The following is a 17,339-nucleotide window of genomic DNA, read 5'->3' as shown; positions in this document are numbered from 1 at the left end:
ACTGTTCACAATTCTGGGTTCACGAAGGCGCAACAGGGAAGTTTAATGAGGTGGGGATAAGGGGCCCAGAAAAACATCAGGGACCATAATTTCTCTTCATTGCCCTGGTCTAAGGGATATGCATTTGGTTCCAACAGTCTTCCAAATAACCCTTTCCCCAGTAATTGTGGTTGTTTCAAGTTCCTCACTCACTTTCTCCTCTTGATTTTTAAGTATTCTTGTTTTTTTGTGTGTCTTCTACAGTGGAGACAGACACAAAATACCATTTCAATGCTTCTATCATTTGCATGTTTTCAATTATTAATTCTCCAGGCTCAAGTTCTAAAGGACCAGTTCTCACTTTAGTTAATTCTTTTCTTCTTAAATACTTATAGAAACTTTACTATCCATTCTTATATTTCCTGCTAATTTTCTCTCATTTTAATTCAATCTGTGCTATAAGGTAACAGATGAGAAAGCCATCAGTCATCCCTCACTGCAGGCAAAAGTGAAGGAATGTTATTCTCCCTCTTCGCTGTAAACTAAAACAGCAAGTGAAATTTCAGTCAAAAGAAAACAACACAAAGGCTTCTCAGCTGGCCTACACAGCCAAACATCTCAAAGCCTGTGACGCACTTACCAATATCAGCCCTACTGGTACCATACAACGAGAATGATATAATGTCTCACAGTTTATTCTTCAGAGACTGAATTTTTAAAAAAATTTGGCTTTTCAAGACTTATCTCTCATTTCAAATCTGTGTGCATGTATTGCATCACTAATCCTTCTCACATTTAGTCACTGTTAGAACGCACACTGAATTTTCATTATTTTATCAATTTTGAATTAGGAGCTGGAAATGACTGGTGGACTTTGAGACAGACTTCTGTTAACAGAAAAAGAAGAGACCCAAACATGCTTTGTTTGAGAGGCCAGACCTGGAAGCTGACTGCAGACGGAGACTGGATTAGAAAGGTTCTAACAGACAGTCAACCCAGGAAGAACATTGTGTTTAAACAGATAGCAGAATTTGGCTATTAATGAAGACAACCTGTCCACCCCTCTCACCCACTCCAACCTCTCACCCTCAGAACGTGCAGCCCTCCAATCCCTCCGCTCCAATCCCAACCTCACCATCAAACTGGCAGACAAGGGAGGCGCGGTAGTAGTTTGGCGCACCGACCTTTATACCGCTGAGGCCAAACGCCAGCTCGCGGATGCCTCCTCTTATTGCCCCCTTGACCATGACCCCACCTCCCACCACCAAACCATCATCTCCCAGACCATCCATAACCTCATCACCTCAGGGGATCTCCCATCCACCGCCTCCAACCTCAATCCCACAACCCCACACCATTCGTTTCTACCTCCTGCCCAAAATCCACAAACCTGACTGCCCCGGCCGACCCATTGTCTCAGCCTGCTCCTGCCCCACCGAACTCATCTCCGCATACCTCGACACAGTTCTGTCCCCTTTAGTCCAAGAACTCCCCACCTACGTTCGGGACACCACCCATGCCCTCCACCTCCACCGGGAGGTTCGCTTCCCCGGTCCCCAACGCCTTATTTTCACGATGGACATCCAGTCCCTGTACACCTCCATCCCCCATCACGAAGGACTCAAAGCCCTCCGCTTCTTCCTTTCCCACCGCACCAACCAGTACCTTTCCACTGACACCCTCCTTCGACTGACTGAACTGGTCCTCACCCTGAATAACTTCTCTTTTCAATCCTCCCACTTCCTCCAAACTAAAGGAGTTGCCATGGGCACCCGCATGGGCCCCAGCTATGCCTGTCTCTTCGTAGGATATGTGGAACAGTCCATCTTCCGCAACTACACTGGCACCACCCCCCACCTTTTCCTCCGCTACATCGATGACTGTATCGGCACTGCCTCGTGCTCCCACGAGGAGGTTGAACAGTTCATCAACTTTACCAACACCTTCCATCCCGACCTCAAATTCACCTGGACTCTCAGACTCCTCCCTCCCCTTCCTAGACCTTTCCATTTCTATCTCGGGCGACCGACTCAACACAGACATCTACTATAAACCGACTGACTCCCACAGCTACCTGGACTACACCTCCGCCCACCCTGCCCCCTGTAAAAACTCCATCCCATATTCCCAATTCCTTCGTCTCCGCCGCATCTGCTCCCAGGAGGACCAGTTCCAACACCGCACAGCCCAGATGGCCTCCTTCTTCAAGGACCGCAGATTCCACCCAGACGTGATCGACGATGCCCTCCACCGCATCTCCTCCACTTCCCGCTCCTCCGCCCTTGAGCCCCGCTCCTCCAACCGCCACCAAGACAGAATCCCACTGGTTCTCACCTACCACCTCACCAACCTCCGTATACAACGTATCATCCGCCGTCATTTCCGCCACCTCCAGACGGACCCCACCACCAGGGATATATTTCCCTCCCCTCCCCTATCAGCGTTCCGCAAAGACCACTCCCTTCGTGACTCCCTCATCAGGTCCACACCCCCCACCAACCCAACCTCCATTCCAGGCACCTTCCCTTGCAACCGCAGGAAATGTAAAACTTGCACCCACACCTCCTCCCTCACTTCCCTCCAAGGCCCCAAGGGATCCTTCCATATCCGTCACAAGTTCACCTGTACCTCCACACACATCATCTATTGCATGCGCTGCACCCGATGTGGCCTCCTCTATATTGGGGAGACGGGCCGCTTACTTGCAGAACGCTTCAGAGAACACCTCAGGGACGCCCGGACCAACCAACCCAACCACCCCGTGGCTCAACACTTTAACTCTCCCTCCCACTCCACCGAGGACATGCAGGTCCTTGGACTCCTCCACCGGCAGAACATAACAACACGACGGCTGGAGGAGGAGCGCCTCATCTTCCGCCTAGGAACCCTCCAACCACAAGGAATGAACTCAGATTTCTCCAGTTTCCTCATTTCCCCTCCCCCCACCTTGTCTCAGTCGGTTCCCTCAACTCAGCACCGTCCTCCTAACCTGCAATCTTCTTCCTGACCTCTCCGCCCCCACCCCACTCTGGCCTATCACCCTCACCTTGACCTCCTTCTACCTATCACATCTCCATCACCCCTCCCCCAAGTCCCTCCTCCCTACCTTTTATCTTAGCCTGCTTGGCACACTCTCCTCATTCCTGATGAAGGGCTTATGCCCGAAACGTCGAATTTCCTATTCCTTGGATGCTGCCTAACCTGCTGTGCTTTAACCAGCAACACATTTTCAGCTATTAAATGAAGACATAAAAGAATGAAGTCCCATACCAAGGAATTAGTTCTGGTAAGTCGGAGGGAACCCAAAGTTCAAGCAGATGGCAGTCATTAAATGGCCTTAGACTGACCAACTCTCCCAGAAATGTCAATTTGAGTGGAACCAGAATTAAAGTCGCGTTTTGAACTAGCTTCCAGAAGGCCAAAGAGTAGAAAATCTGAAATATTGCTGCCTTTGCCTGCGCAAACTTAGAAGGTGATCTTACTGAATGTTTTAGAAGAGCAGTCAAGGAGTTCACAGTTATGCCTATGAAACAATGCACCATGAAAGACACTGAGGTAATCTGGCCAGTTTTGTTATTTTCTTTTATTTCGTTATCCCTTAACTTCCTGTCTGTTTTTTGTGAAAATGGGGTGGAAACAAATGTTATGGGTTTAAAGCACAGACATTAATGTTTTATCATTTTCCCTCTCCGAACGTTGTTTTATATTTAATAGATTTTTAAGGTCTTTTATTTGAAGTACAAAACCAGTGTGCAGAAATTCGCAAAATCTGTGATTGGTTATTCAAAAGACTGGTCAGGAACCAATGGAATGACTATTTGGGAGTCGTCAATGGATTAAATTTACTGCGTTATGAATACAGAGGTAGAAAGGCTGATCTGGTTCAGCCATCTGTCTCCATGTCATAACAATAACTTATAAACTCACTCTTTCATTAACTCAGGCCAGTCTGGTTCAATAATGTAAAACATACATTCCTGTGGTTTAGGAGAAAGGTATCCTTTCAAAAACCAAACAAACTTGCTGTGACCAACTAAGGAGACGGGTGAATAAAGAAGGGGAGCCTCCTGATTTGAAAGTGTGACACTTTGGTAGCCTATCTGGAACCATAATAAACTGGGGATCTTCAGACTGTTTGTTATTATTTATTGTTCGAAAAACCCATCTGGTTCACTAATGTCCTTTATAGTAGGGTCAGATATTCTTATCTGGTCTGGACTACATGTGACTCTTGACCTACATTGCTGAAATGCAATAGCAATCCACTCAGTTCAAGAACAATTGGAGCAATAAATGCTATCCTTGCCTTGGATGACTAAATCACACAAAAGAATAAGACAAAAATATATCTTCAGTTGGTTCTACTTTAATGCAATAGTTCCATTCTCATGCAATCGCGTGTTATAAGAAAATGGTTTAATAGCAACACCATTTAAAGTAATGAGGCCAGAATCGCATTATAACCAATAGAAGGTTTAAAACTTCACCCTTCAGAAACAGTGTCCCCAATTTGTCAATCGCATTATAGCGAATTTGCATTAACGAAGCGCGCATTATAGCAGAATGAACTTGTACTGTTCTTTTTAAAGTCTCTAACATATCAATGTCTTTTTAGAAATGCCCAGAGCTACACACAGTATTTCAAACTGAGTCCCACTCGGAAGATTACTTCAATCCACAAATTTATTTGCAGGTTTGCATGTCTGGATTAATAAGGCACAACAGGTGCAACTGTCATCTTTCTCTGTTCTATTTATCCACATATGTAAAAAGTGGTTTCCATTTTTTATTTAAAAATCGAATGACATTCTTAAGGATGCAATGAAAAATACTATGAAATAATAGGGCTAAAGAAGATGCAAGTAAATAGAACAGTTATTATTTGAGAGGAATCTTAATCAGTTAGGGTCAAACACTAAAATTATGGATGGTGAGGATTTTCTTAATATTGCGCTTACCTTTGTAGCAGCTGTCTTAATAGCCATAATTAGTGACTGTTCTTTCAGATGCAGCCTAAAAAACAGGTTTATGCAATTACCATTTACATGATGTCAATCATCCATGAAAACCTCTAACATGCTCCTTGATTCCAATATTTCCAAAATACAAGAAGCCAAAGTATTTATCACGAGGAAAATATATATTTATAACTAAAAGTATTTTGGTGAAAAGAGTAAAATGAGAAGGAAAAGATTTTTGGGACAATAATGTGCATAGGTTTTAAAATCAAAAACTTTTTGTAAGCAGTGTAATAAAGTCATTCATCTGTATCAGTAGAACAATTGGCAGTACTATGCCTTAAGTCAACTCTCACCAAAATAATAGTTAATTTCAATTTACTCTTAGAATATGTCAAAAAAAAATCTTGTTTTGCATGCATGCAAAAATCAGATTTTTTTTGTTTTATTCATTTCTGAAACTTGGGCGTCACCAGCTGGCTAGCATCGATAGCTCATCCCTACTTGCCCTTGAGAAGGTGGTGGTGAGCTGGCTTCTTGAAGCTGCAGTTCACTTGCCATGGGTTGACCCATAATGCCAGGAGGGAGAGAATTCCAGATTTTGACCCAATGACTGTGAAGGAACCAGTGGTATATTTCCAAGTCAGGGTGGTGAGTGACTTGGAGGGGAACTTGCAAGTGGTGGTGCTCCTAAGTACCTACTGTCCTTGTCATCTAGATCAAATTGGTCATGGGTTTGGAATTGCTATCTAAGCATGTTTGGTGAATTTCTGCAGTGCATCTTGTAGACAGTACACAATGCTGTAACTGAACACCGGTGGTGGAGGGATTGAATGTTTTTGATGTGATGCCAATCAAGCAGGTTGCTTTGTCCTGGATGGTGTCAAGCTTCGAGTGTTGTTGGATCTGCACCCATTCAGGCAAGTAGGGAGCATTCCATCACACTCCTGACTTGTGCCTTGTAGATGGCAGACAGACTTCAGGATGTCAGGAGGTGAGTTACTCATAGAACATTACAGCTCAGTACAGCCCTTGATGTTGCACTGAACTATGCAACTAATCTGAGGCCTATCTTTCCTATACAATCCAGTTTCATACACATGTTTATCCAATGACCATTTAAATACCCTTAAAGTTGGTGAGTCTACTATTGTTGCAGGCAGTGTATTCCACACTCCTCATATTCTCTCAACAAAAAAAAATTACTTCTGATATCTGTCCTATATCTATCATCCCTCAATTTTAAGCTATGTCCCCTTGTGCTAGGCATCATCATCAGAGGAAAAAGGCTCTCACTGTCCATCCTATCTAACTCTCTGATTATCTTTTATGTCTCAATTAAGTCGTATCCCAACCTTCTCTCTAATGAAAACTACCTCAAGTTCCTCAGCCATTCCTCATAACATCGTCCCTCCATACCAGGCAACATCCTAGTGAATCTCCTCTGCACCCTTTCCAAATCTTGAACATCCTTCCTATTACATGGTGACCAGAACTGTACACAATACTCCAAGTGCAGCCACACCAGAATTTTGTACAGATGCAGCATGACCTCATGACTCTTATTCATAGCCCAGTCCTCTTTATTTGTGCTGCTCCTTCCAAAGTGAATCACCTCACAGTTTCCCAAATTAAACTCTATATGCCACCTCACAGCCCAGCTCTGCAGCTTATCTATGTCCCTCTGTAACCTGCAATATCCTTCAGCACTATCCACAACTCCAGTGACCATAGTGTTATCCATAAATTTACTTACTCATTCTTTGATGCACTCATCCAGGTAATTTATAAAAAAGACAAACAATAGTGGCCCCAAAGTAGATAATTGTGGTACACCACTAGTAATTGAACTCCAGGTTGAACATTTTGCATCAAACACCACCCTCTGTCTTCTTTCAGCTAGCCAATTTCTGACACAAACGACTAAATCACTCTCAATCCCATGCCTCCATATTTTGTGCAATAGCTTACCGTAAGGAACCTTATCAAATGCGTTATTGAAATCCACATACACCACATCAACCGTTTTACTCTAATCCATCTGTTTCGTCACCTTCTCAAAGAACTCAATAAGGCATGACCTACCCTTCCCAAAACCGTGTTGACTCTTCCTAATCAACTTATTCCTCTCTGGAGGATTTATAATCATATCTCTTATAATCCTTTTCCAACACTTTATCCACAACTGAAGTAATATTCACTGTTCTATAATTACCAGGGTTGTCTCTAGTCCCCTTCTTGAACAAGGGGACAACATTTGCTATCCTCCAGTCTTTGAGCACTATTCCTGTTGATAATGACGACAAAGATCAAAGCCAAAGGTTCAGCAATCTCCTCTATGACTTCCTAGGGAATCCTAGGATAAATTCCATCCGGCCCAGGGGATTCATCTATTTTCACACTTTCCAGAATTGCTAACACCTCCTCCTTGTGAGCCTCAATCCCATCTAGTCTAGTAGCCAGTATCTCAATATTCTCCTTGACAATATGGTCTTTTACCAGTGTGAACACTGATGAAAAATATTCATTTAGCACTTCCCCTATCTCCTGACTCCATGCACAACTTCTCACTACTATCCTTGATTGACTCTAGAAAGATTAGAGCCATTCTTTCATTCCTGATATTGCACAAAGTATACCTATTGAAAGTTTTAGAGTTTTCCTTGATCCTATCTGCCAATGAGTTCTTATCTCCTCCTGGCTCTTCTTGGCTCTCTCTTTAGGTCTTTCCTGGCTAACTTGTAACTCTCAAGCATCCTAATTGAGCCTTCATGTCTCATCCTAAAATAAGCCGCCTTCTTTCCCATGACAAGACATTCAACTTTAGTAAACCACAGCTCCCTCGCTCGACCACTTCCTCCATGCCTGATAGGTACATACTTATCAAGGACATGCAGTAGCTGTTCCTTGAATAAGCTCCTCATTTCAATTGTGCTCATTCTCTGCAATTTCCTTCCCATCGTAAGCATCCTAAATCTTGCCTAATCGCATTGTAATTGCCTTTCCCCCAGCAGTAGTTCTTGGCCTGCTGTACATACCTATCCCTTTCCATCACTAAAGAAAACATAACCAAATTGTGGTCATGATCACCAAAGTGCTCACCTACCTCCAAATGTAACACCTGGCTACTTGCCACTGTATCCCTAGTCTCTGGCCTGCTCTTGTAGTTACTGTTTTTATGTGGTGAGTCCAGTTGAGTTTCTTGTCAACAGTAACCCCAAGGATGCTGATAGTGGTGGATTCAGTGATGGTAATACCATTGAATGTTAAGGGGCGGTGGTTAGTGTGTCTCTTATTGGTGACGGTCATCGTCTGGCATTTCTGCGGAGCGAATGTTACTTGCCACTTGTCGGCCCAAGCCTGGATATTGTCCAGATCTTGTTGCATTTGAGCACAGACTGCTTCAGTATCGGAGTGGTGGGTGAATAGTGCTGAACAATGTGCAATCATCAGCAAACATAACCTCTTCTGACCTTACGACAGAGGAAAGGTCATTAATAAAGCAGCTGATGATAGTTGGGCCTAGGATACTACCCTGAGGGACTCCTGCAGAGATGCCCTGGAGCTGAGATGACTGACCCTTCACAACTATCTTCCTTTGTGTGACATATGACTCTAAATCAGCAGAGTGTTTGCGCCCTGATACCCATTAATTCCAGTTTTGCCAGAGCTCTTTGATGCCTTAGTCAAATGCAGCCTTGATGTCAAGGACTCTCATTCTCCCCTCACCTCTGGAATTCAGCTCTTTTGTCCATGTTTGAAGCAAGGTTATAATGAGATCAGGAGCTGAGTGACCCTTGCGAAATCCAAATGGGTGTCACTGAACAGGTTAGCAACATCTGACTCTTCATAATGTATAAACACTAAAAACGATTGCCACATCCTATCATACCTGTTTCATGAATCAGCTGGATGTTGTAGATTTAAGAGTTCTATTCAAAGTAAAGAAAGGAAATTCTCCAGCTTCCTTAGCAACGATTCTCCACCAGCCAATTGCACTAAAAGGTAAATTAATCAGCTATTCATCTCAGAGCTTTTTGTAAATCTTTGCAAATGCTATGGGATATTTGAAAAGTCATTGTATTACTTACAAGCTTTTCTTTAAACCATGTATCGGGTATACCATGTATCATATTGCAAGGCCACTTGACTATCAAGTAACACTTAAATACTCTTTTACCTCTTCACATCTTCAGGAAGCTTCGAATTGAATAGGATTTTATTCCGTAACGGCAGGGCATCTTTCAGTGTCTTATTCAGATCTTGTAACTCATTCGCTGAGAGAGTCAATAAAGAAGGAAGTTCATAATCATATGACTGTACAAGTCTGGTTTCTTCTTCTATTTCTAAACGCAGCTGATGGTCTTTAGCTTCCAATACTGTCAGTCGTTCTTTAAGATCAGTGATTTCTTCCTATTGTAATAAAATGCATTACTGAGCTAGGTACAAGTAACTCAAATATAAACTTTATTACAAAGCTATATTCTGCATTTGTATGGCAGAAAGTTAATCACTGTACTCGGCTACCTGAAAATTAAAACATACTTTTTTCACAATAAATTCATCCTAAATTCATTTCATGAGATGGGTATGACAAGACTTTAAGGCAAGAAAGAGATATTATGAAAGAAAGCAAAGCATTTGATTGCTGACATAACAGCTTTATAGATAGAGCAACACTTTCATTGATCTAAGCAGAACTATGTTTAAAAAGTTTAAAAGACTTAACAAGAAATTATTCAGGATATATATTAACTGTGACAGAAAGCCATATTTTCTATCATTGCAAACAATATGGCATAAATGTACATTCTGAAGGAATTACAGTCCAGTTGCATTGCAAAGTTTTGTCCATGTAAAGCCTTGAAAATCTCCACTGTGTCAATCACAAGTGAGGCCATTTAGAATCATAGAGTCACACTGCACGGAAATAGATGCTTCGGTCCAGCCAGTCCATGCGAACCGTATTCTCAAACTAAACTCCCACCTGCCTGTGCTTGGCCCATATCCCTCCAAACATTTCTAATTCGTGTACTTTTTAAATGCCTTTTAGACATTGTAACTATACCAGCATCAAACACTTCCTCGGAACGTTCATTCCACATATATACCGCTCTGTGTGAAAAAAAGATTTCCCCTCATGTCTTTTCAAATCTTTCTCCCCTTACCATAAAAAATGCGTCCCGCTGTTGAAATTCCCACCTTAAGGAAAAGACACTTGTCATTTACTTTATTTATACTTATGATTTTATAAACCTCTAGAAGATCAGCCCTCAACCTTCTATGCTCCATGAAAAAGTCCCAGCCTATCCAGCTTCTCCTTACAACTAAAATCCTTTATTTCCAGAAACATCCTGGTAAACCTCTTCTGAACCTCTCTAGCTTAATATCCTTGCTACAAGGTGGTGACCAGAACTGGATGTAGCACTCCAGAAAAGGCCTCACCATCATCACGTACCACTTCAACATAACATCATCATAACATTCATCTACTCAAAGGTCTAAAGAGAATGAAGGCAAGTGTGCTAAACATCTTAACCACACTATCTAAATACGATGCAAATTTCGAAGAATTAAGTATCCGAACGCCCAGGTCTCTGTTTCACAACACTACCCAAGGCCCTACTTTTAATTGTGTAAGTCCTACCCTTGTTTGTTTTACGAAAATGTAATATCTTGCATTTATTCAAATTAAACTCCATCTGAAATAGCTTTAGCTTTCTTGTCACATGTATTCAAATGAATACAGTAAAAAGTTTACAGTTACCACATTACAGCAACATCTGAGGTACAAAAGTACCTAGATATACATATTCAGGATCAAAGTTTTAGGAAACAAAAAAAAGTAAAGAAATAAATACTCCAGCATTATAGGTCATAGGAGAAAAATTAGAAAAATAAAGTTAAAGTTTCAGAATATCAGTCTTTCCAACCCTGTCCATTGCGGCACCTAGCCTCAAGGGAGTTGTCCACTGCCTCGCTCCTATCTGCGCCAGACCCACAACGTAGGAGTCGCCCCACTTTAGCTATGTCTCTTCGTCACAGAGCCCACTTCACTAACACCACTGAACCCACACTCACTCCGCAACCAAACGTCTCTGGTTCCACTGCCAAGCCAAGCCATGGGTCCCACTGAGGTTGCAAATGTTGCCTTGCTGGTGCTGCCATTTTGAAGAATCCATTGCCACCATCCTGAACGACTGGATGAGCTTTGCTGTTGCTGGCCCTGAATGCCAGGAGAACACACTTGTCGCCGCTGCCGCAGACCCGGAATGGCAAGAGAACACGCTCACTACCACTGCCTCCGATTGCCAGAAGAAACCACATCTGCCACTCTGCATGCTGGCCTTTTGTGCTGCCATGCCAGTGCTACTGACCAACCCGCCACAGAAGAGGTTTAAAAAAAAAAGCCAAAAGGAAAGGAAAATGAAGCGAAAGAAAACAGCAGAAGCAAAAGTAAAACAAAGGAGGAAAGCAGATGGGAGCGATGGGCTCTGGGCAAGAGCCTGCACGCAGCCCTGTTACTCCGCCGCTATCTTGTGCCTGAAACCTGTCACTCTTCAGCACATTGACTCATCTGATCAATGTCTCTTTTAATCTTAGACAACCTTGTCATCCACCACCACTAATTTTGGTGTCTTTTGCTAACTTAGTAACCATGCCTTGATTGTGTTTTTGCACTCCTTGGCTATAATAGCCCCATTTTCTCCCAACCCCTTTTCTTTTTTGTCACTCTGGGTAAAACCTCTTTTCAAGAGTTTTGCATCTGCCAAAACATTCTAGTGTACATTCATCTCAACCCAATTCCCTTGTCCCCATTGAAATTGTTATTCTCAAGTTGTCTTGATTATCTTCCAAAGGGGGCCAGACTAGAATATTTACAGCAACAACTATTTCAGTCTTTTACTACCACAACTGGATGAATCACATTAAGCAGTATCAGATCCTGCCCTACCATAACCACACCAAGCACAATTCCAAAAGTGTCTTTAGAAGCACAGATAACCATGACTTCTCTGGACTAAAAATCATCTTTTCAATCAATCTCCTCTTGATCCTCCAAACTCAGTTCCAACACTAAGTACAAGGAGCTCATAGGCTTCTTAATCACTATATTTGAACTTCGATTACTCTACCACTTCCCTCAACCACCTTCAGCTGCTTCAAATCAGCTACCATCCCTACTCCTCTTAAAAATATATCTGCTTAACACCCTTCTCTCCTTGCAAACTGTTCCCATTGCCAATCCCCCTTGCCCTTCAAACTCCTTGAATACATGATTGCTCCAAAATCGGGTCAATCTGAGAACACTATGCTTCAAAACTTTTAGTTGAAAAGTGTGGTGCTGGAAAAGCGCAGCAGGCCAGGCAGCATCCAAGGAGCAGGAGAATCGACATTTTGGGCATAAGCCCTTCTTCAGGAATGAGGCTGGTGTGCCAAACGGGCTGAGATAGAAGGTAAGGGAGCGGGGGGGGGGGGGGGGGGAGGAATTTGGGGGAGGGGGGCTGGAAATACGATAGGTGGAAGGAGGTGAGGGTCATAGGCCGGAGAGGGGTTGGGGGCGGAGAGGTCAGGAAGAAGATTGCAGGTCAAGAGGGCGGTGCTGAATCCGGGGGTTGGGATGAGAGAAGGTGGGGGGAGGGGAAATAAGGAAGCCTCCACCGAATCTGCTCCCAGGACCTTCGCCTCTGCCACATCTCCACTCAGGACCTTCGCCGCCGCCACTTCTGCTCCCTGGAGGACCAATTCCACTACCAAACAGCCCAAACGGCCTCCTTCTTCAAAGACCGCAATTTCCCCTCCGACATGGTCGACGATGCTCTCCACCGCATCTCCTCCACTTTCCACACCTCCGCTCTTGAACCACACCCCTCCAATCGCCACAAGGACAGAACCCCACTGGTCCTCACCTTCCACTCCACCAACCTCCAGATACATCTTATCATCCTCTGTCATTTCCGCCACCTCCAAACAGACCCCACCACCAGGAATATATTTCCCTCCCCACCCCTATCAGCGTTCTGGAGAGACCACTCCGTCTGCGACTCCCTCGTCAGGTCCACACCCCCTACCAACCCAACCTCCATTCCCAGCACCTTCCTCTGCAACCGCAAGTGCAAAACTTGCACCCACACCTCCCCCCTCACCTCCCTCCAAGGCCTCAATGGATCCTTCCATATCCATCACAAATTCACCTGCACCTCCACACATACCATTTACTGTATCCACTGCACCCGATGTGGTCTCCTCTACATTGGGGAGATAGGCTGCCTACTAGAGAATGTTTCAGGGAACACCTGTGGGACGCCCGCACCAACCAATCCAACCACCCCGGTGGCTGAACACTTTAACTCCCCCTCCCACTCCGCCAAGGACATGCAGGTCCTTGGCCTCCTCCATCGCCAGACCCCTGGCCACATGACGCCTGGAGGTAGAGCGCCTCATCTTCTGCCTAGGAACCCTCCAACTACACGGGATGAATGTAGATTTCTCCAGCCTCCTCATTTCCCCTCCCCCCATCTTATCTCAATCCCAACCCCCGGATTCTGCACTGCCCTCTTGACCTGCAATCTTCTTCCTGACCTCTCCGCTCCCAACCCCTCTCTGGCCTATCACCCTCACCTCCTTCCACCTATTGTTTTCCCAGTGCCCCTCCCCCAAATTCCACCCCCTCCCCTACCTTTTATGTCAGCCCGCTTGGCACACCAGCTTATGCCCGAAATGCCGATTCTCCTGCTCCTCGGATGCTGCCTGGCCTGCTGTGCTTTTCTAGCACCACACTTTTCAACTCTGGTCTCCAACATCTACAGTCCTCACTTTCTCCTGGTTGTTCAAAACTTTTAATCAGGTTCAGCTGATACAGTCACTCTATTGACACTTCAGAATGTAATATTTGCTTAAGTAGATCACATCACCCTTTGAGCCTGTCTACTATTCAAAGTGCCTATTCATTTGCCTCTACTCCACTTTCCCAACTGTTCCTCATATGTCTTATTTATCTGAAAAAACAAAAAATTGTTTATATTAGTCTTAAACATATTCAACTCCAGAGTATCCATACTTCTTGGATATAGAAAATTCCAAAGAGTAACAGACTGAGTGAAGGAAATTCTCAAACCAGGCATAAATAATCAACCCTGTATAGATACTTAGAGTAGATTCAATGTGCACCTTCTTGACCACTGCAATCCATGTCGTATCATTACATCTACATTATTGTTGAGAAGGGTGTTCCAGAATTTTGACACGGTGAAAGTGAAAAAAATATATTTCCAAGTTAGTGTGTAGCTTGGAAGAAACCTGAAGATGGTGCCTTTCTCATGCAACTGCTGCTCTTGTCCTTCTGGGCTGTAAAGGTAACAGGTTTGGAAAGATCTGTTGAAGGAGTCTTCGTAAATTGCTGCACTGCGTCCTGTAGATGATATATTGCTGCCACTGTGCACCAGTGGTGGTAGTAGCGAACATACAAGGCTGTAAATGAAGCTCCATTCAACAGGCCTGCTTTGTCTGAATAATGTCAGCTTTTTTACAGAATTATTGAAACCGCACTCTTCAAGGCAAACTGAGAAGTATCACATTCCTGACATGCGCCTTTGTAGATAGTGGACAGGCTTTGGGGACTCAGGAGATGAATTACTTTCTGCAGGATCCCTACCCTCTGAACTGCTCTTGTAACTAGTCCATTCAGTTCCTAGTCAACAGTAACACCAGGATATTGGAGATAATCATTGCCTTGCATTTGTACCACACAAATGTTACTCACCAAGCTTGAATACTGTCCAGGTCTTACTGCATGTGAACACTGGCTGCTCAGTATCGAAGGAGTAATTTAATGGTGCTGAACATTGTGCAATCTTTAGCAAACATCCCACTTCTCACTTCATGACGGAGGGAGGTGATTGATGAAGCAGCTGATGACGTTTCAGCCTAGGTCACTATCCTGAGGAAGTCCTGCAGTAATGTCCCATGACTGACAGTGATTGATCTCCATTAACCATAAGCATGTTGCTTTGTGCTAAGTGAGAGCCCAACATTTCCCATCCCTGTGTTCAGCTCTTTTGTCTATGATTGAATCAAGGCTGGAATGAAGTCAGGAACTTAACGGCCCTGGCAACAGCAGTGATCAAATTACTGCCACATATGTCTCACAACATTAGCACTGCCAATGGCCCCTTCAATCAGTGGACTGATGGTGCGTTATTGTCAGTGCTGGAACTGTACTGCTTTTTGAAAACAGGTCATACCTAGGCAATTTTCATATCTCCTGGTGTATGTCAGTTTTGTAGCTGTACTGAAACAGCTTGGCTGGGGCCACAAATAAAGCTGGAACAATAATATTGATGGAATATTGTCAGGAGGCATAGCCTTTGCAGTAGCCAGTGTATACAGCCATTTCTTGATATCACAAGGAGGCATCAACCTTGCTAATACCTGGGGTCTACGATGCTGGAGACATCGGAAGAAAGTGGATCATCCACTCACATTTCTTGCTGATGATGGTCTTTTGCACTGATCTACCAGGCACCTACACTGAGGATGGGGTATTTTTGTGTCATCTCTTCCTGATTTATTGATTAACTATCGACCATCATTCATGACTAAATGTGGCAGAGCTGCAGACTTTACATCTGATTGGTTGATCATGGAATTGCACAGTCATGCTACTGCTTACCACTTTCACAGTTTATCTTCCAGGCAATCCTGCATTTTGGTTCACCATGTTGACATCTGACTTTTAAGTATGCATGGTGTCGATCTTGTACTCATCGTTGAACGAGGATTGTTTCCTTGGCTTGCTGGTAATGGTGAAGTAGGTGATTTGCTGGGCTGTGTATAATATAGGTTGCATGTAGTTGAGAAGGTCCTGCTTGAGGCGTGGTAACTTTCAGATGAAACTCACCAACAGTTACCTCTAACGAGAGATCAACCCTTTGGTCCTCTGCTACTATATGGCAATTTCATATGGTTGAGATCCCAAAACTGATCCCTGTGATACCCTAATAGTTATAAATTGTCAATCTGAAATGGCCCTGTTTTTACTAACTCTTGCCTTTCCCCTAATAATTGATCAATCCTGCATCAATGCTAAATTATCATTCCCAACCTCACGAATTCTTAACTTGCACAGTAATCTTCTATGTGGCACTTTATCAAATGCATTTTGGAAATTGAAATATAACACCATAAGACATAGGAGTGGAAGTAAGGCCATTCGGCCCATCGAGTCCACTCCGCCATTTAATCATGGCTGATGGGCATTTCAACTCCACTTACCCGCATTCTCCCCGTAGCCCTTAATTCCTTGTGACATCAAGAATTTATCAATCTCTGCCTTGAAGACATTTAGCGTCCCAGCCTCCACTGCACTCCGTGGCAATGAATTTCACAGGCCCACCACTCTCTGGCTGAAGAAATGTCTCCGCATTTTTGTTCTGAATTGGCCCCCTCTAATTCTAAGGCTGTGCAAAGGGTCCTAGTTTCCTCGCCTAATGGAAACAATTTCTTAGCGCCCACCCTTTCCAAGCCATGTATTATCTTGTAAGTTTCTATTAGATCTCCCCTTAACCTTCTAAATTCCAATGAATACAATCCCAGTATCCTCAGCCATTCCTCATATGTTAGACCTACCATTCCAGGGATCAACCATGTGAATCTCCGCTGGACATGCTCCAGTGCCAGTATGTCCCTCCTGAGGTGTGGGGCCCAAAACTGGACACAGTACTCCAAATGGGGCCTAACCAGAGCTTTATAAAGTCTCAATAGCACATCGCTGCTTTTATATTCCAACCCTCTTGAGATAAGAGACAACATTGCATTTGCTTTCTTAATCATGGATTCAACCTGCATGCTTACCTTTAGAGAATCCTTGACTAGCACTCCCAGATCCCTTTGTACTTTGGCTTTATGAATTTTCTCACCGTTTAGAAAGTTGTCCATTCTTGTATTCTTTTTTCCAAAGTGCAAGACCTCACATTGAACTTCATCAGCCATTGCCTGGACCACTCTCCCAAACTGTCTAGATCCTTCTGCAGCCTCCCCACTTCCTCAGTACTACCTGCCTGTCCACCTAACTTCATATCATCAGCAAACTTTGCTAGAATGCCCCCAGTCCCTTCATCCAGATCATTAATATATAACGTGAACAGCTACGGTCCCAACACTGAACCCTGCGGGACACCGCTTGTCACCGGCTGCCATTCCGAAAAAGAACCTTTTATCCCAACTCTCTGCCTTCTGTCAGACAGCCAATTCTCAATCCATGCCAGTAGCTCACCTAGAACACCATGGGCCCTCACCTTACTCAGCAGCCTCCCATGTGGCACCTTATCAAAGGCCTTTTGGAAGTCTAGATAGACCACATCCACTGGGTTTCCCTGGTCTAACCTACTTGTCACCTCTTCA

The 17,339-nt window shown here is 43.9% G+C and overlaps 1 protein-coding gene across 1 annotated transcript in view; it reads right to left on the bottom strand.

Annotated features, from left to right (window-relative positions):
- The window catches only part of disc1 (DISC1 scaffold protein), a 61,169-nt gene extending 49,905 nt beyond the window's left edge, over positions 1-11,264 (bottom strand). Inside the window, exons 1-3 of the mRNA XM_060854943.1 lie at positions 11,019-11,264; positions 9,118-9,350; positions 4,938-4,992 (exon numbers count right to left, since the gene is read on the bottom strand). Of these exons, the coding sequence (XP_060710926.1) occupies positions 4,938-4,992; positions 9,118-9,350; positions 11,019-11,264 (534 nt within the window). The remainder of the gene's footprint in view (positions 1-4,937; positions 4,993-9,117; positions 9,351-11,018) is intronic.
- Positions 11,265-17,339: the final 6,075 nt, after the last annotated feature.

The sequence above is a fragment of the Hemiscyllium ocellatum genome, chromosome 3 (genome assembly GCF_020745735.1).
Source record: "Hemiscyllium ocellatum isolate sHemOce1 chromosome 3, sHemOce1.pat.X.cur, whole genome shotgun sequence".
Taxonomy (NCBI): Eukaryota; Metazoa; Chordata; class Chondrichthyes; order Orectolobiformes; family Hemiscylliidae; genus Hemiscyllium; species Hemiscyllium ocellatum.
The sequence above is the reverse complement of the archived record's forward strand: the minus strand, read 5'-3'. Positions and strand labels throughout refer to the sequence as shown.